The 20210-nt window shown below is 40.1% G+C and overlaps 3 protein-coding genes across 3 annotated transcripts; 1 reads left to right on the top strand and 2 right to left on the bottom strand. All coding sequences in view use genetic code 11, as the record gives it.

Moving 5' to 3' along the window:
- Positions 1 to 4681: 4681 nt before the first annotated feature.
- EGR_10755 (hypothetical protein) lies at positions 4682 to 10819 on the bottom strand (the record flags this gene model as incomplete). The annotated part of the gene is made up of 3 exons (XM_024500004.1): positions 4682 to 5002; positions 5392 to 5538; positions 10415 to 10819. The coding sequence occupies 3 exons, from the start codon at positions 10817 to 10819 to the stop codon at positions 4682 to 4684; spliced, it is 873 nt and encodes a 290-aa protein (XP_024345583.1).
- A 1608-nt stretch (positions 10820 to 12427) lies between these two features.
- On the top strand, positions 12428 to 17998 carry EGR_10754 (Nucleolar GTP-binding protein; the record flags this gene model as incomplete). The annotated part of the gene is made up of 12 exons (XM_024500003.1): positions 12428 to 12485; positions 12521 to 12608; positions 12641 to 12735; positions 12770 to 12897; positions 12935 to 13033; positions 13104 to 13415; positions 13457 to 13656; positions 13694 to 13844; positions 15090 to 15353; positions 16050 to 16247; positions 17186 to 17251; positions 17720 to 17998. 12 exons carry the CDS (start codon positions 12428 to 12430, stop codon positions 17996 to 17998), a joined length of 1938 nt encoding a protein of 645 aa, XP_024345582.1.
- A 1660-nt stretch (positions 17999 to 19658) lies between these two features.
- EGR_10753 (hypothetical protein) lies at positions 19659 to 19841 on the bottom strand (the record flags this gene model as incomplete). The annotated part of the gene is made up of 1 exon (XM_024500002.1): positions 19659 to 19841. The coding sequence occupies one exon, from the start codon at positions 19839 to 19841 to the stop codon at positions 19659 to 19661; it is 183 nt and encodes a 60-aa protein (XP_024345581.1).
- Between the last annotated feature and the right edge of the window lie 369 nt (positions 19842 to 20210).

Here is a 20210-nt window from a genome sequence, read left to right as displayed (position 1 = left end):
ACACGCGGCTTCAAATGGTTTAGGTCGGGACAACTGTTACAAATTTGACACGTCATTGCAGACGTCTTTTGGAAGCCCGTTTAAATTCATTTGTAGGGTTAAACATGTTAGGAATAGAAGCCTTAGGAGAAGGTAAATAGCGGGTAAAACCCGGCATTTGACTGGAACACTCCGAAATCCTAAATAAATTGGAATGCAAGGGCAAGATACAAATTATCCAAATTAAGAATTAAGATGTTTGACTTACTGTCATAAGATGTTTAAAACACATTTCTATTGCTGAAATATTCAGTTCAATTCGGTTTAGGACTTTGGTTCTGTCAAACTTCGATTGTTATAAATGGTTAAACAATTTCCAAACCTTCACAGTTAGTGCTCTATATAAACATCACTTAAATTGGCTACATACACCTACTCGATGCCACTTTAGTCGGCAAATGTCGTGCCATTACCAGATTTTCCCAATTCAATGGCACCTATATGTTGGAAGTCTAAACAAGCGCACTGGATGTCTCGGATTCTTCAAACATCATCACGATGTGCTTGTTCAGATACCTCATCACGAGAGGCAAGTCCCATTAGTCATTCATCAGGCAGGCAATTTTCGACTCGCTCCATCGACCGGAGCTGTACATTACCGGAAGTAGTGTATCCACTTTCGCCAAATACGCACTTCCCCCGGCCCAAATTACTGACTCCCAGTGTGTGCCTCGTGTCTCCGCCTGTGCTGTGTAGGCGACTGATCAGATTTGGCAGGAAAAAGAAACGATACCTTACGCTTGCATACACACACGCATACAAACACACAATGCAGCATTTGTGAACCTTGATCTCAGTTGTTCCACGTAGTTGGCTAGTAAATGGAATGTGGAAAGTGGAAATGCCTCATATCCGGATAGACAAACAATGCACTTGCCACCTGTAGTGCTGCCTTCCCCTCCACGATGGCCTTTGGTGCGAGTTTAGCTGTTAATGAATAGGACGGCGATGTGATCCTAGTGATGCAACTCACTCACATTGTATGGGTGATTAATTATGGGAGCAATGGTAGAAGTTACGAACGGTTTTCTTTCCTCCTTTTTACGCATTGTCGACCTAAGTGATTGCTGAGGCTTAAGTGTAATAGATCAAGTATTAATGCTAACATTTTACGATGGAGATGTTTTTGCTATTTAATGCCAGGAAGGCGGATCATGATTAATCAGTGCTACCTAGAACCAATCGTTTGTATCAGTGCCAAATTCCTCTATGCCTTTTAATTATAGTAGACCAATATAATGGAATTACTTGCATTACTTTTACAATAAGTAATCATTTAGATCGGAGCCCCGAACTCAATCCCATTTGTTCCTGAATCTTAATTCTTATGACCATGACCAAGGGATGTTGGTGATTTCAGTGTGTCAAGATCTAACTTTACACTTCGTAATAGCTTTATTCAACCTCATCGAAGCAATACACATCCCTGTACGAGTTGTAGTGAAGGTCAAATCACTTCTTTTTTTGGGTATCAACTCAATTCAATAACAGGAAATTAAAGTTAGTAAGGTGTCATGTTTTAAACGATATTTTCAAAATAGTTTCTAAATGTGGAACGAAACTAAAAGAATGGGTTTTAAGTCATGGGGATCCCTCATAGATCTAGGAGTTAGTTTAGTATTTTGGGAATCTTTAGTGTTAGGAAACTACTATTACCTTGGGCTGGTTGACATTGCAGTTACCTGTATTTTCAGCCAATTAAAAAAAAATTTATTGAGTCTATTCATTGTAGTTAGTCAAACTTCAATTGCAACCAAAATGACATCGAGTAGTTGGTCAACTAATGCGTAAAAAAATAGTGGTGGAATTAAATGAGCACCAGTCTGATGTAAACTAATTTGACAATCATCGAATAGCCTAAGAACTTGCAAAAGGTTGGGGTCTCTCAACAGTAAAATTCTTAGTGCTCATACTAAACAATGACTTCTTATATTTTTTTTACTAGAAAGACCCTTAATAAAGAAGAATATCTTTAGTTATAGAGCCTAGGAAAACAATCACAAAAACCTTTACAAACAAATAACTTTCATTGCCCTTTAAAAGATTTCAAATAAAAGAATGCCTTGAACAGGTTAAAGGCACAAACCATACAGCAGGTTCGGTAAGTAGTATCTGTTAAATACAGGCTCAAATTTGGCAACACTCATGGGAAAAATCCAGGATTTTTTGATCATGTAAAACAAAACACATAAACGCACCAAGTTTCTACTGAAACACCCTAAATCTAAAGGAAATTTTAGAACTATTATTATTACTACTTTCATGAATATTTAAAGTCTATGAACGGATTACCTCTCTCCGTTATGATTAAATATACCTTAAAATTACTGCACTAAAAACTCTACCTCTTCAAACATAATTACTAAATACTGTTGCAGAAAATTCGTACACATCATCATTTACTAAATTTGGCAAAGTTTTGACGCCCTTCAAGTCACATTTTAGTTAGGAGATGAGATGGTTAAGACGGAAGACGTTATCTGACCTTTGCACCATCGGTAATGCGTTGACGTGCTACTGACTTGCCAGCTTGGCATTTGCAGTGGCATTTAGAAGGGTGAAGACCACTCCTCTGCGCAAGAGCGCCTCTCACTATAACAAGTGACATCAATTATTTATTCACATGATGACTATTGTAGTGCGGCTATCAACACTGCTGAACGGTCAGTTAGTATGGAGGATTAAGGCAGAAAGTAACCACAACGTGTCTATGGAGGGACATGACTCAGTAAGTGAACGAGTTTGACCTTAATTGGGCAAATATGTTTTGTAGCAGAGGCATACTATCTTCCTAAATTACTGCCTCATAAAACGCCAATAAATGTGTATTTTTGTGTTGATTTTGGGTCAGGTCTTAAAAGCAAACGAATGGTCTCTCTTCGTTTTAAATTAAATCATTATGTAAGTCATGATTCATATGTTTAAAAAGGCTTAACACGCTTTGTATTTCCTTCAAACTATCGATTCACTGGCAAGCATTTATTTCACCTTAAAGATGTAAAATTGCATGGCAGGCTTAGGATTGGACTCTATATTTGCCTGCTAGCGTTAACAGATTGAGGGGAGTAAATTTTACCAGTTAGTTGGGTAACCGCCATAAGTAATGTTAACAATGCAGCAAGCCTAGGCAGCACACACAGGATAAGTTGAAGGTAAGTAGTGGCGTTTGAGAATCATAAACTATGGTACAAAGTGGCACATATTAAACAAAGAGGATAAAGTAAATCCTTAAACCTTCTCCATCTATGGCCCCAACGGACTGATCTTCATAAAAGGGACGCAAAACCTATACATATCTAAATGATTTATATTTCTTGTGTGTCGCACCCAAGGAATCTATCAGCTCCAAACCCTTTGCGTACAAAAATGACGATCACAAGGCCTGTGCCTTTCTATGGGCAAAATGCCAAGCCTAATCAACGTGGCAATGATGCAAAAGGCCATTAGTGGTTTTTTGCGAAAAAGATTTTAAGTGCTTTAGATTCTTATCATAAAATAGTCAATTTAATGTATTGACAAATTTTTTATTATCAATGTTACTAATGGCTTTTTAATATTTGTTTGTTTCACAACTGATCTCTGGTTTTAATCTCTGCCGAAGTTAGACACTCATTAAAAAATAGGATACAACTAGTTTTGAATCCCTAAAATGGGATTATCAAATTACCGTTCCCTTATATTGAACGCCCCCAGACCCATTAGGAACTAAGATTTGTTTAACTGAACTGCTGTTTCTGTCCAAATCTAGTTGATATATTTTTTTAAATCACTGACGTGTTTCAGGGGTGACAAGGTTGGGTAATTTATAGGCTTTCAAAGTTAAGAATGACGTAGCAAGCAATCTCAATTTGATTATGCACACTATGGAGTGTTAAGTCACAAAAATATGCCAAACTCTTAGGGGTTAGTCATGCGTCTAGTCACTCCAGTAATCCTCAGATGGCTGTCATATATCGAATGCATTACTAGTGAACTCCTGATGTACAAGCCAACTTCATCAGTTCAAAAAGTCCTAAGATAAGGAAGGTTTTTGTGGACAGTAAAGAACGTTCAATTAACAGTCATCGAAAGCTACATCTTATTAAAAGAAAATGAAGGTTGGGTAAAACCGACACGTCATGAGCCTGTCTAAGGCCCGCTTTTAATTGATCAACTATTTACGAAAAAAGTCAACTGAGACTTCAACTTTTTCAGTTTTAAGTGTCTAGTCTATCGTTTTTCATGAAGCATCACTTATTATGCATTAAAAACATAGCAATACATAGCAATGCCAAGGACTTTGATAATTACTTTATTGAGCATAACAGCTAATCATGAAAAAATCAGATTCTCCTGCTAACGCATTATATGCTATGCACTAATTCGTTGCTGTATACACAGAGGGAAATTATAATCCCTCCAAAAAATTTCCAAGACCCAGTTTAGAGTTGTTACGGTAGGCACTGATGACTCCATAGCCAAGGATTCCCTTATTTACGTGGTGTATATTCATATGTCATTGTATGGACAAGACTAAAGATTTCCAAATATGCTAATCCAAAAAAAAGGTATTAACTTAATGCAAAGCTTTCAATTCCTTAGTAAGATCACTGGAAATTAATTGAAAGGAAGCGCAGACATGAGGCGTGGTTTGAGACGTCTTTTAACCTAGAGGATAGGGCGGTACAACTTGAGTCACCTCAACCTCCTGTTTCACACCGAATCGAAAGGCACAGCGTCCCTCGGTTGTTATAACAACTGTCTTAGGCGTGCTACTGCCCTCGACTCTGACATGCGTCAACCTTGGTGCTGAGGGAGGTCGAGGTTTTTCTAGGTAAGTCTTCACAACATCACCCAGATCGGCCTCAATGCTCATAAGGAAGGCGTTATTCTTGCGGCTGTCCATGCACACCGCTCGGATGCGTCCCCGAAGTCGGGTGTCCACGGCAAAACGGCAAGTCATTTGGTGTTCTACGATGTTGACCTTTAAGGAGATTAAGTCAACCAAGAAGCGAAGTGCAGCGCTGAAGCTATTTTTACTTCATTAGTGGTTTGCGAAGAAATTTACAATACATCACTGTCGTACAACAGTACATCACATCTTTAAAAGTGTAGCCATTACTTGTAAGACCAAATATAAACAGTCACAGACCCCACATTTTTACCATTCGTTATCTTGTTTCATCATTGTAGCTGTAGTTACAGTTATTCGACAATGAGGAACGAATTGTCCATTGTACTGCATAAAAACAAGATTTTGCTACCTTTTGGTAAAAAATTTAACTAGCTTCCATGTCATAGCTTATGCTGAATCTGCATTACCAGTTTAGGCCTCAAAATCATGTCAGTGTCAACAGTAATTAAGTTACAAACCTCAACGTTGGCAGCCGATTTTGGCTGGACTTCCACACGTGTATCGATACCCCATGACATCTCCTCATCTAAATATTGTCGAGTGGCTTTGGTGAGGGATATCTCCTGTGAAAATCCAGCATTTGCTTCCAAAATTTGATTTGGTAGCTAAAAAGTGAAGAAGATACATTTTTAGCATGTTTTTACCCTCTTTCCTTGCAAATTTCCATAAAGTCTTCCTATTCATCCATTCTGATTTTCTTGAATACAAATTAGAAATATGCAACTCATGATGTCTGATTCCACAAAAGATAGTGCACCACTGTGCTGTAGCAAATGCTTGGCTGATTTTATGGAATCACTCTGGTTATTCCGGTCCGCCTTGATTAATTGCTATCACGCATTTCAATAAATGCCTGTAAGAATTTTCAACCCCCTTTGATAAAAAATTGCGTTCTACTTTGTCTACATTCACACAAACTGGTCATGAACCAACTAGGAACTTTCGGAGCCTCGAATTATTTACACTGATATCAAAATATTCTCACGCACAGGAGAAAAATAACAGGTAAATAGACGGAACTTCAGTTTATTTATATGTATCAGTATTGGTAGAATAAGTTTTTTCATGTCAAAATGCCATGGATTCCATGAACCATTCAGTGCAATTTTCACAATGGTACCTAATTTTGTGTTACTGTCACTTGGAGAAGCAGGCATAACAGGGACATTTAACAGCCTGTGGCTTAAACAAATTAATTTTTTAAGTTTTGGAATCCCCTAATAACAGATCACTTTAAGTATTATTAACTAAAATATTCAACTTTTAAAGATGGTGATCAGAAATTGATTTTACTGCACATGCACCAATGTTATCAAAGCGAAAACTTATTGCAAATCTAACTGACCTTTCTGAAAGTGGAAGAAAGGCATCTCAATCCACCCAAAGGGGCGCGCTTTTGTAGGTCTGTTTTACACCAGTATTATAGAACTTATGTACTCCGCGAAAATCTTGCAAAGTTAGGTATAAATAAAGATATCCCTTTATCTACCTCTCCCAACATAGCTAAAACCTCAGAGAAGGGTAATTGCATGCATAATTTCTCTCACTGTTTACAAGATTATCCTAAGGATTCATTAGTACGCAAGCCCAAAGATTTCCCTACATCCTCAAAAAGTGAGTACTGTAGCATTAAAAATTTTATGCTATTTTAACAGAATAGAGCATTCCTCTCGCTTAATAGCACAAATTATTGTTTGAAGTCTACTATATTGAGCCAAGTATCCATGAATGTGTATCTTAAGAAGTAGATTAACTGATGCCTTATAGAGGAAAAAGAGTTTTGTGTAAAGATTGCTGTGTAGTCTCAAAGCTAAGCCGAGATGTGGGGCAAGTATTTGGGCTGACTAGTGGTACATGAAAGCTGGAGGAGTCTTTGGATGACTTAAAAAAGCAGGGAAGTAAGGGGTAAGAAAGGGTATTTGGCTTTACCAGAGAAAAGGTATCTCAGTGAATTATGGCTGCCGGAATTAAAGTATGAGAATATGTACAAATCTCTCAATGTTTTATAAATACTGTCTTCACTTAAACATTAAATTATTAACTTCTAAGCTATTCGCGTCATATTTCTGTTGGCAGAAATACTAGGTAAGTTGGTGTCGTTGGAGGAAGGACTCAATGCGACTTCAACCTGCCAAATTTATTTTGCGAATTTTAAGTATCAACGTAAGAAATCGTTTCCCATAGATTTAAATCAGAGAAGTCATTTTGCGTCTGAGAAGATACTTTTTTGGTTGACTCAATTTTCATGTTTTAAAGTTGGTCAGCGGCTGGATAAGCTTCTAGACATCCCTTACCACCTCCAGGTAAAAGACACCTTTTCCACAAATATTATAGCACTGTAGCTGTTAATACACTACCACTTAGGAATGCCTGTTTCAACCGCCTTGCACTAAACCCCAATGTTGAACGATGAGGTGGATTAGTCTAGTGTAATTATGACCCAAATTTAAGTGGATTTTGGTATTTCCAAAAGTTGATTCAGAACAGATGTTAGATTGGAGAAATCGTTCTTTGAATTTACTCTAATAAGGGAAGGATTGTATCTTCTTTGATTTTCCTCATAGTCAGCTACCATTGTGACGTAAGGATTGTTCTCAAACAGGTGGCACCATATGTGCTCGAACGATTGACTTCAAGTGTAAATTTATAAAACCAATGAATCTTAGGTCGCAATGAAACATCTCTGCTTGGGTTTCTTAAATCAAGCAAACCAGAGGTTAGACATGTATGCGATGATTTTGGTTACATAGCACAGGCACCGCTAGCGTATGCAGGGCGTTAAATCATAGACAATCGAGTACACACTTCCACGAGCCAACAGGTAGGTGCGTGGTCCGAGTGAGTAAGGTGATGGCAGGCCCTCACTCGACTTTGCATTCAAATGAAGTGTTTGTCGCTGGCTTTAACAAATTCACGAATTTGTACCAATCGTGAGAGCTCTGTGTACTTTTATTAAATGGCAGGCTATAACTAGGCTTTCTGAGATAACACCATGAGGGGGATAATGCTGATTGCACCTGCCCATTCAAACATCATTCTAGCAGAAAAGTAATGGAAAAAGACTATAGTACCGAAAATACAGTGATTTGAGAATGCTAAAATAACTTAACTTCTTGGAGGTTATATTTTTCAGATTAGTTTCAGTAAGTGCTTTTACATACAATCAAATATGCGAATAACAGTACCACACTAAACAAAACACGTGCATTTATGAGTGCTTTTGCCTTTTATGCTGCTGGTCGAATGATGATGCCCGCTGCCTTTGGTCATTTGACATTTTTTGCTCGTCAGTCAATTAAATTTCGCCCAACGGGGTTGTAAAATTACTTAGTCTTTCTCCAAACTGTGTAGAGAGCTTTTTTGGTTTACTGGCAGAACAAATTTTGTAAATTGTAGATTTCACTCACAAAACGTGGTCCGTACACTTCAAATAGGTGAGTGAGCTTAAAATATCTTTAGTGTCTGAAGGAAAACTGACTTTGGAAACGCACTTGCTTTGTCCTAATAAGCTGCTTTCTTATTTTAACGTAGTGTAGTCATGTCAGGGGGCAAATTATCATTTAATTTAAAGGTGCATATGCATTATTTTTTTTGCTTTGAGTCTTGGGAGTGGGCCGCTTAGGGGCTCCGCTGTTGCACCGCCGGGCAGTCTGGCCCTTAGGCCCAGCCCGTAGCCCCAAGCCTTACCATGCGTCAACAATACGTATTCTATCTAGTTATTATATCTTCTTTCGTCTCCAAAGAAGTTACAAGGCGCTGAACACATTTATTTGGGTAGATCAACTTATTTTTTGTCTGTACAGCAGAGCTGATATCGACCAGATCCTTTAACTGATGTGTTCTCTCATGATTGGCTTGGGACCTTAGAACCTGGCACAATTCTATGGGCAAAAACACATATCTTCGAAAATAGAATCTGGGAATTCTGTTAGCGGGACGTTAAGTCGTTATAGGCCAGCACATCACTGGGGTTATTTAGACGTCTCAGTTATAGCAATGCATGTAAACACAATTTTAAAAGAACTGCGGACAAATATAATCATGCAACACAACATTTGACCTGTGTAATTTTTCTGTCACTTTAAATGTAAAGCATGTTTGCTTACATTTTATTAGAATTAAAAATAAATTTTATTAGGCAAATGCTATCCACCTCAATTCTTGATGTCAAAATCTTGAGATGAATACTACGAAAAAAATGATCAGTGACAAAATTACTGAAGCAACAAAGCTAACACCTATCAATTCCTGCTCACCCAAAAGTCATTTTTCTGACAAATTTCACATCTACTCCAAAAAACCCTTTGTTTACTAGTGTGAGAAGGTCTTTTCAGATGTTTTTTTATTTACACGGCAAATGCGTGAAAGTGGTGAGTGCCTATATAATGAGATTTAATACAATCTAAGAAAGGTCCAAAGATGTTCACTGTAGTCGCTGAAGCCCTCAGTAGACATTAAAAAGTCTAGAAAAATTTTCCAGGCAGTAAAATTAGGCAAACGCAAACTTTCCGAATGGACATGAGGTAACTTCACGACGAAATAAAGTGAAATGCATTTAGGAAAAATTTTGGAATGATTTAAAGCACTGCTAAAATTTTCCAAACTGCGATCTTCACCCTCAGTAATGCTTTCTTTGCAGAAGTATACTGCACTCATTAAAGAATTAGGAAATCAAAAGTAAAGCGAAATTGGGAGTTTTTATTTCTGCCATTCTTTCTTAGAAGGCGTAATGGGATTTCGGAGGCAAGATGAGTAGAGATTATTTGGAACTAGATTGGAGGAATGACAAAAGAAAATTTCGGATGTAAGTGACATGCGAAGGGACTTAGCATTTACAGCAGTATTCAGGTCAAAAGCTTCCATCAACTACCTAGAGCAAATGATAAGTCCACTAATGGATGTCTCAAAGTCATCATCAAAATCATTTAACCCTCTAAAGTGAGTAACTTTTAACTAACAGAAACTGTTCTAAATGTCATGTTTTATATATAATAAGCTAGCCATTTGTCCAATTCTCGATTTTGGCAAAACGACTACTTTAGGTCTCCCCCACTGTACCTTCCCTGAGTGGGCTAGCTTCCAGGCCATGCCAGCAGGCACAATCCCTTCTTCTAGGGCATTGTCTTGTTTCGTCTTCAGGGAAGTCTCGGAACGCTTCAGATCTACACATAGACATGCAGCAAGCAATTAGATTGAGAATAAATATAGCCTTCCAGAGGCACGGCACACTGTATTTATGGAGCTTAAAAACCTTTCATGCAGATTGACCCTAGAATTCGCAGCAAAACTTTTAACATCTCCTCAACCGGATTTTGCGCTTTTATTTGGATCGTTATCCTAGATAATATCAATTAAGATTAAAATGAAAATTGCCAGATTGGTTGGATATGTACGACATGGACGGCTGTGAGCTGACCGCATTGAACCCCGAATGAAAATAAAGGATGTGATGTAAAGAGGAAAATGGATCAAAAGTCTCACTTGCAACTTAACGCCTAGTTCTCGATGGGCACTGAAACCTTTGGAGATCTCAATCTCCGCAGTGGAGCGGGTCGAGCGATCGGTGCGAAAGTTATACTCCTGCACTCCGTCGGTGTTGTTACGATACGCCGTGCTAAAGAGCACATGGGACTTGGGCAGGCGTACAGAGTGGTTGTCGGCGAAGATGGGGACATCGCTCCAACAAGCCACATCCTCCCACACCATCTGAACCTCGAGACATCCCGTGGCTCCTCCGCTTCCCCCACAAACACTCTTTCTGGTCTGACCGTCGGCGGCCGCCATGAAAGCGTTCACCGCCCACGCGCGCACCACAGCGGTGAGGTCGAAGAGCTCCGCATCTTGGCGAGCTGGCGTCGGTGATGACGCTTTTGAGGTAGTTGCCATAGTAGTATGAATTGTAGTGGACATTCGTGTGCGCTAGCCGCGTGGCGTTAGCAGGAAGGGAGAAGGTGGCCAATCAGTGGCTTAGCGTCACCGCCAACCAATAGATAGAGAGAGAGTGGATGGAGGTACAAGATTAGATTTTTCAGGCGCGTTTGAGTATTGAAAGTGTTGTCTGGTTGATAATGGACCCTTCTAAATGGTTAAGTATTGCGTAAACTTTGGTATCCTAAAAGAATATAATTTATGAATTGGATTAAAACAAACTCTATTTAATTTATTACAGTAACGGTCATTTTATGGGATAAGATACTAGCCTTTCCAAATGTTAACCTAATTCAATGGAAAAATGGCTACTGGGTTAATTTAGATAATGCAATTAGTCATGGTAGTTTACATCGTAGGGAAATGTCTCCACTCAAAGGCAAAAACGCTCAGCATTCCGAATTGTTATTAATTCCGGTCGGTTTAATAACAATCGTAGTATTGCCATCGAAGTTGATAATCTTAGTTCATGCTGCCGAATGCGTTAATATTGGTTTCAAACCGCTATGCAGTGAAAACCATTCTTATTTCTCTATTCATACGAGCACTATGGGGCTTTGCATTGTGGGAGAAAACCGGCATGAGAAGACAAAATTTAGCCCATTTTAAGAACCGATTTTGGACCTACTGAATCAATAAACTTAAAAATATAATGACTATAATTAAGCATTGGTAATAGCTGCTTGTGGCGCGTCCACAACTGACTGCACAACCAAGAATAGAGAAATTAATGAGGAGCTTCCTTCGAGTGCAATAATCACCACTGTGGTTTTAAGCCACATGAAAATTCGCCCATTTAAGTTAGAGTTATGCATAGCGTTACTGCCTTGCCAATGAATCATAAAACTATCTAATTTATACGATCACTGATATATTACTTTTAAGGAGTAATTAAAAAATTCTCTCTTGTAAACATTGAGCCCATCAAAAAATCGGTTAATAATATGGTTTTTATATTTTTTAAATTAAATCTACCAAAATTCATAAAGAATTGAAGCTACACAAAAGATGTTTTCAATCTGCAACATGGTTTTCTGGTCCCGAAGGTGGCAGAGCATAATTATATAAACTTCATAAAAGTCCCTTAAAAGTTTACGGTAAACATTCTATTGATTTACTCTTAGCTGCGGAATGTGAGAATATGGGGAACAAAGCTCCTTAAGAAGATGCGAATAGAAACCCAAATTAAATCACTTAACACTTAGTTTTGAGGGCATTCTTTATCTGGAAATACCTTGGCTGACATAAATTCAAAAAAGATCTAACAACTGCGCGACTAGCCAAATTTTATGCAATATCGTTTATTTATTAAATGTAAACGAAAAAAGTGGGCACTGAAGTGCATGTTTATAAAAATTGGCACTATTGTTCAAAATAACAAAATAAACAACAACTATGACTCCGAAGATGTACACGGTTTTGAGATCTAAAGTGCAAAATCTGAATCTTCGAATTACCTATTTTCGGAGTTTGACCACGGAAGAATAAAACCAATTAAATGAGAGAGGGGCACTTTAGCCTACGAGTAGCGGTTGTTGGCGCGTGTTGGGAAGCCCAGTTTCCGTGATGGGTCCTCCACGCAAAAAAGATCGTGTCAATAAGGGAAAGCATTCCCTTAACCCTGGTAATATTGCCACTTCTTATGCCCGTATGATATAGATCGAGGCAAACAGGAGAAGGGGTCCACGATGCGGACGAAAAGCACGATTAAGCGTCTGAACATGTATCGCAATTTTAAGGCTAAGCGGTGAGTTGCCATGGTTAATAATCCAACTTAAGTGATAAAAAGGGTCACATAATTCGCGCTGCTCCATTTCAATCCACCGTAGCGTCCGGGACGGTCTCACGTGTTGAACCAAATCGTCGCTGGTTCGGTAAAACCGATTTCCTACGTTTGATGAAATTAAGGCAACACGAGGGTGATTTCACAGGATTCTCTACAGGCATTTAAAGAAGCAATGAAAATTAAGAATCCCTATGAAATTATGCTTCGCCAAACACGGTTGCCTATTTCTCTGCTGGACGAGAAGAAAGTGGTGCGTTTAGGCCTCTTCATAATTAAACAATTTTTAGAAGAAAAAACCAGATATTCTCGCCGCTGAGAGTTTCGCGTACGTATTCGGCAAAAAGGCTAGGCGTAAGCGACCCCATCTCGCTTGTGACAATCTGTCGGTGAGTTCGTCTTTTATCTGTCATTGGTTTTATACCAACTTGTTTGAAATCCACTATTGTTCATTTGCAGTCTCTGGTCCGTAAAGCAGAGAAAAATCGGCGAAACTACCTCCAAGAGAAAGATTGCAACCTCCAGCGTGATAACAACGGGGTACGTGATCTGACCAGTGACCCTCATTTCAAGGCAGGAAGCTCCAAACGTCTGTGGAACGAGCTTTTCAAAGTTATCGATTCTTCTGACGTAGTCCTTTATGTGCTTGATGCCCGTGATCCTATGGGCACTCGGTCGAGGTATATAGAGCAGTACATGAAGAAGGAGAAACCCAATAAACACCTTATTTTTGTCATTAACAAGGTGGACCTGGTACCTGTCTGGATAACAGTAAGTCTACCCTCACCTTGCTCTACTTCTAACCTATTTAGAAACGGTGGAAAACCATACTGTCTGCTGAGCATCCAACTCTCGTTTTTTACGCCAATCTGACTAAGCCTTTGGGTAAAACTGCTCTGATGAGCCTTCTGCGTCAACTGGCTGGTTTTCACGCTAAAGATCGTCACCAAATCAGCGTGGGTATTATTGGTTATCCTAACGTGGGGAAATCGAGTATTATCAACGCTATGCGGTAGGTTATTTCAATCTGATATAAATTATTCTTTTAGCTCCAAGAGGGTATGTAAGGTGGCACCAGTGGCTGGCGAGACCAAGGTGTGGCAGTACGTGACGCTGCTCAAATCAATCTACCTCATCGATTGCCCCGGTGTTGTTTATCCTGATGGGGATACAGAAGCTGAGATGGTCATGAAGGGTGTGGTGGGTTCCGTTTTGTTTTTTAATTCCAAAAAATTCTGGGAGGGTTGCGCCTTAGTTTTAGTACTGAAGTGCGCACAATCCGAGACGTCAGTGACCCGAGTGCTTGTCGAGTGTCGTTGATTAGGAAATTTTGTTATCTTGCGGCCGTAATTATGTAAATTCGTTACCTATCAATTATGTGTTAGTATTATTGATCGTCAACAAAGTTGAACTTAGCGTTCGGCATTGACGTGGTTGATGGGTAGCGAAATGGAGTCATTTAAACGAAGTTGGCAGCGCAAGTTGAGTTTTCAATGAGATGGAGGAGCTTCATGATGTTGTTATATTCTTGACACTCTCCCCTTCTTACCATTATAACACTGATGATGGTTGAATGGTTGAATAAAAATAAAATGGTCAAATCCAGTTGGGAGTCTTGCAACCACATTATCCTTTACTGTCTAGCGAAGCCTAGCCTTTAAGAGAAGACCGATCACATTTGATTGAGCGGAATCGTATGTAAGAGCGATAGAGGTTATTTTCCCTCATAGATTGTACAAATGGACAATAGTGTCGAAGGCTTTCTATACACTAGATGTCATATTTGCTGACTAGCTGTCAGGTCTTCCCGTCTTTGGAAACCGTGCAAACCACATTTCACATTGTCACGCGGCGTAAAACTCCTCGCTGCAATAATTTTCCCGTATTTAAAATAACTACCGATGGCGGTTTGGGCGAGGGCATGTCAACTACCTAAGCTTGATTTCCATGAATGACATGATTAAATGTTTCTCTTCTGTATTTGAACCAAGCATTGCTAATGGGCTCTCTGGTGGTATTATATAGTACCCCCAAAACAGTAGATTTCGACTGAAGTTACAAAACAAGGTGCAGGACTGTGCCTAGATGACTGAGGTCGAGCACTGGAAACAAAAGACTGATTCATAGTGAGGCACAGTAGCTGCGTTCAGGAATTTCTAGTTTGTTGCCATACTCACCAGACTAACTACCACGACTTGCAGGCATTACAGATTGTCAAATGATACTTGACTTAAAAGTGAATTATCTATTATGCCGTATTCTTCTCGTGTCCCAGACGTCTTTTACCTATCCACGTGAACGCTGGTGTTCCTAGTAGTATCGTACTGATTGGATGTATGTAGATTTTGTTTTACTCGTTACGTAATGAAACGAGTTTATTGGTCGGGCTGAGGTTTTTTATGTTCAATTATCTATTACATCTATCCGTCTCGAAAATGTGTTCAGGTGCGAGTGGAGTATTTGAAACAGCCAGAGATGTACATTCCTGAGGTATTGGAAAGAGTGAAGCCGGAATTCATGCAGCAGCGCTATGGACTTCCGAATTTCGATCCCACCTGCCATCCCCTCTTCACTGAATCGGTAAGCGAGCAAAATACGGCTGAGATGGTTGCTGCTTCGGCTATCGAATATTCACCCACTGCGAGGTGGCCCGTAGACGCCAATCTCTTCCTTGAACTAGTCGCCAAGAAGACGGGCAAACTTCTCAAGGTGCGCTTACTCAACACTCATTTGCCGTGAAAGAACTGCTAAAATTTTGATATCCTCGTTTTTATCAAAATGGCTCTATTGTGAGACTGATTTTAGGTTCATTTTCTAGGACGGAAAGGTCTGTTTTTGTTAGGAAAATTTGTGTTGTGTGCTTTAAAAGGGAACGGGGCTCTTTTTATTATACTTTTTAGATGTTTCAATTAATAAGACGATTTTTTTCCAATTTATATTACCAATTGATGCCCCCATGACTTTGATAGCTTTCGTTCCCTGTATCTCTGAGGCCCAGAATCTGCATGGCTTCCCCTTTACTTGTATCACATTTAATTGAGGTAACTTTTAGGGTCCATATATGTGCGAATCAACGTCCGACTTTTGAAATACTCATCAATCCTAGAAATGCCCGTGAGAACCAGGGACTGTCTTGATTTTGTGTAGTCTTGCTTCACTTTGGGTTTTTTTGTTGTGGTTTTTATAAACCCATGGTGAATTCCTTAATGGGCGTTTGGCTGTTTTCTGGGATGTTTTTGCCATTTCTCAATATAGCTGGAAAATTCGTCAAAAATACCAACAAATCAGTTGTTAGAAGTTCGAATATGTTAAAATATTCCCAAAATTTTCGTCTTTAAATCGTAAACCTCCATTCAGAGATGAAACTTGATAGGGATTAGATCCCACCAATGGTTGTGTTCATAGGGTAGCGAACCAGACATCATCACAACAGCGAAGCGCGTGCTCAACGACTTTCAGCGTGGAAAGCTTCCCTACTTCGTGAAGCCACCCCCTCTCGAAAACGACAGTAATGGTGTCTCCGGTGTTGCCAATACTGATTCTGCTAGTGCTACAAAAGGTGATCAGGGGGAGGCTACACCAAGGGAAGATACACTGGAACAGGTGCGTCGATGTTCATCCAATTTTCAATGTTGTTATTATTATCGAACCTCATCCTTTACCTGCCTGGAAATTCTTTTGGTCTGCTGGGATTTAACCATTTATTTCTGGATTAAGAGCTGTTACGACTTAAGTGTCAACGGTGCTTTGTGTTTCTGCCACTAGGCAGATGTACTTTTTCCCTAGTGCGATTTATCATTCATTTCGGAAGTATCAGGGTTAGTAAGAGTGTTTAACCTAATGGATGGATGCGATTTTTTGAGTTTCATGCTTCAGCAGTTGTTTTAGAGAAGTCACAAAGCGAAGTGATGTGGTAGGTCATTCAACAGACACCATCTTACATAGTTGCTATTACAGCTTACACTCGTGTTGATTACTTTGTTTATTGTTCGAGCTCAGTACAGGTAGAATAAGTTTATATCGACCCCGGCAATCTTTCCAGAAATCCATTTTTGCTCTTCCAGCTTACTGGTTTGGTTTAAGTTTGCGGTTTTGAATACCCGTCAACAAACGAAATTAGGAAAATGCACATTCCAACTGCCTAATTGGAAGCCATGTTGATTTTGTGAGGCTTATACAAAATCGTTCACATGCAAAATTCCCGACTTGATAACCTTAGATTAACTTTTGTGGTGCATTTTAGTCACTTGACCGTTCGAATGGCGGCTCAGTCGTTGAGAATTAAGGGATTTCACAGGTCTTTAATTAGGCGACCTGATTCCTCGTGAGTAAAGCCTTAGTAACCAGTATTTCATGATCGCTTTTTGTTTAGGCTATCGTCTATTTACGCTTATTTAGATGCACCCGTGATAGTGTACGATGGGCTTGAAGGCAATTTGTATTCTAAGCATGTCTATATGACGAAAATCGCGTTTGAGGAAGCATATTATCAGCCCCATTACAACCTTTAACATTGCAGGAATCTTATTTGCTTCCTGCAGGCCTTTATCGACGCATTCGACGCTGAACCGGAGGCAGAACATAATGAGGAAAATGTGGAAGAGGAAGTGAGTTATATCCTGCTTCCATATTATTGTTTTTTTCACAACACTAGAACATGAATAATTTGTACCTGAAGCAATCCCCAGGCGTTTGTTTGCTTAGTATCGTATACCAACAACAAAGATTTGATGGATATCTAGGTAGCTTTGTACGAATTCTTGTGTTAATATTTTCAAATCAAACCGCTTTAGTGGTGATTTTCTTGAGGCGGGCTTATTAGTGCTGTTTAACGTAACAAACCAACTTGTGGATTCCACTTCAGTGAATTGGGTAGATAAAAAGTTGTGTACATCGCCACGACCAGTTAAGGCTGCACTTCGACTTCATGAACGAATATCGCTCTCCAAAACACTAGAACTTAGCTATCATTTAGCATTGTAGAGACCCTTTTGTTGAGTCCACCTACCTCATTTTGTATTCAATGGACTAGTCTAGAATGTATCGGAACTCTAACTATTGCTCTCCATGTCAAGACTAGTAAGGAAGAGGAGACGGCTAATGAAGAGGAAAGTGAGATAGAATGCGTAGATGAAGCAGGTGCCGGCGGAATAAACCTTCTGCCCAACTCGGAGGACGAAGCGGAAGCAGCAGCGGAGGAGGAAGCTGCGGCATCATTGAAAGGTTTATCGGCGGCTCGTAAGCGTCAATTGGAGCGCGCCTTGCGCAGGAAGGCCGGCCGTGCTGGCCGCCACTATTACGAGGAAGTGAATGTGAAGAACAGAAAGCGTCGTAGCGGTGGTGGTAAAAAGTAGAACATTTGTCCGGTTGCTCGTCCGCTGTGTAAATAGTCACCCTCACTTCGTCTTCGATCCTCTTTTGTGAAGTAGTAGTGGAGGGTAGACATATTGGGGTCACAGTGTTGGGAGGAATTTTAGCACTTTGACAGTGTCGCGCACGATAGTACTTCAGTCGACGCGATGCCTAGTTCAGTCGTTACCGCGGCCTAATGAATGAACAGCTACAAACTCGCTTGATTGTTCAAAGCGCGGACTCATGCCGGCTCATTAGTGGTAAAACCTTGGATTACCTCATGTGTAGATCTCGCGTGTGTCCGGCATGAAATTGATAGTACTACGGCGAGCTTGCGACTAAGCAACTGGTCGTCAAAGCAGAATCTTTAACATCACGCAGATTGACATCACAAGCGTGGGTGGTCCGTCGTGCAACTTTCATAGCTGGACGGAGGCATAGTCACTTGGCATCGACTGGGCGAGGATAAAACGGCTTAAACCGCAAATAAGAGGTACCGGTTAGCTTGTGTCTTTAGACGATTTAGTATGAAGAGCGCAAATCAATGGTCGAAGTGCTGTGCCGACCCTAAGAATATGCGTCGTTTTGAGGGATTTTCTCGGAAGGGTTATCTCCGAAGCCTTAACCATGTGGTTGGGAAGGCAAACTATTAGGTAGTGGGTGCAAAGTCTGCGATCAGTGACGCCGTAAATCTTTTGGTAAGTGATCTTGACGTTAGAAGGAGGTCAATATCGAGGCAAATATGCTAAATTAAGAAATTGCATGAGCTGGTGGGGGGGCATTACAGCGATGACAACTGGAAAGTGTCACGACATCGGAGAGTCAGGTCCAGCGTTACCCCCCTTCCAGCGCCGTCTAGATCATTTCATCTGTTAAGCAACTAAGAATTCCTCTTGCTAAGGCCCAATCCGAGTACGCTGGATTAATGCCAAAAAGCGGAGACGAGAGACGTGTCGGCTGCGGAACCCACCCCCGAATCTCTAGAATCGACGGTGAGCCGCATATAATCCCAACCAAATTGGAAGCAGATGAGCGCTTGACGCGTTATTGCTCGAAAGAAGCACGTGACGATTCGTGCTTTCCGATCGCCGTCGTGCTACAATCTAAAAAAATAATCCATTCAGGGTATATTGGTCCTTGATCAAGACAACCTAGAGTGAAACGACCGTAAATTAGGGGCGGAAGATTACTGGGTCGATGATGCCAATCAAACTGTGGTACGGCCGACAACACAATCCCAAGCCCGACAGCGAAGTTTCCTTCAAACTAGGGAAGTGCTTTTCATTTGTACTAAGCGATTAGGCATTTCACCAGTGACAACGATTAAAACCATAAGAGAAGGCCGTTCAACAGGGCGACGAATTGCAAAGCTGGCTAACACCACAAATCCGGAATATCAATGACCAGCTTACAGGGTCCGCTAACGACCTTTACAATTGTAGAAGCCACCACGTCTTTTAAAAAACGTGAAAATGTAGAAACCTACATCAAAATCCTTTGAATAAGCACCACAGTAGCAGGAAAACACATGAGACAAAAATATATCAAAGATGAGTCCGAGGGCATCCCAGCCTCAACAACCAATGCCACAAATATAAAGGAACAAATACGATAAATTTAATTGACCATTAACAGATATGGAAGGGAAAAAGTATCAGAGGATTATTTGCTGATTTTGTTTTTGCCGGAACCAAGTGGGCCCTTCTGAGCTACTTGTTTAGCAGCGGCGAGCTTCTTCTGCTCCTCCTTTTGTTTCTGCTTAAAGGCAATATCCTCTTCATCTAATTCCTTGGCTGGCTTTTTGGGTTGTTTTAAGGGCTTCTTCTTACCACCCTCACGATTCATCTCGGCAGGACAACACGCACACGCAGCAAACGGGTTTTAAAACAAGCTGCACCAACTCAAACAAAAATTCATCCAGTGAATTATTGTTTTACACCATCGAAAGGCTTTCAAGTTAGCAATACTTGGATGTACCTAAACACAAATTAATATTCAAACCTCAACCCGATGCCGGAAAATTGGAGATGGTTGCTTACAGACTCATGAATAACGCCTTTATGATTTTTTAAACGGACATTATTTTGAGTGTTATCTACATGTCCCCTTACCATGAGGATGCATACATAGCGCCTTGAGGCTACTTCAAAGACAAACGAAGATATAAAGTTAGGGTAAAATAAAAATGATCGACGTATAGTAGGGCATGAGCTA

The sequence above is a fragment of the Echinococcus granulosus genome (assembly GCF_000524195.1).
Source record: "Echinococcus granulosus chromosome Unknown EG_S00263, whole genome shotgun sequence".
In the NCBI taxonomy this organism is placed as follows: domain Eukaryota; kingdom Metazoa; phylum Platyhelminthes; class Cestoda; order Cyclophyllidea; family Taeniidae; genus Echinococcus; species Echinococcus granulosus.
The sequence above is the reverse complement of the archived record's forward strand: the minus strand, read 5'-3'. Positions and strand labels throughout refer to the sequence as shown.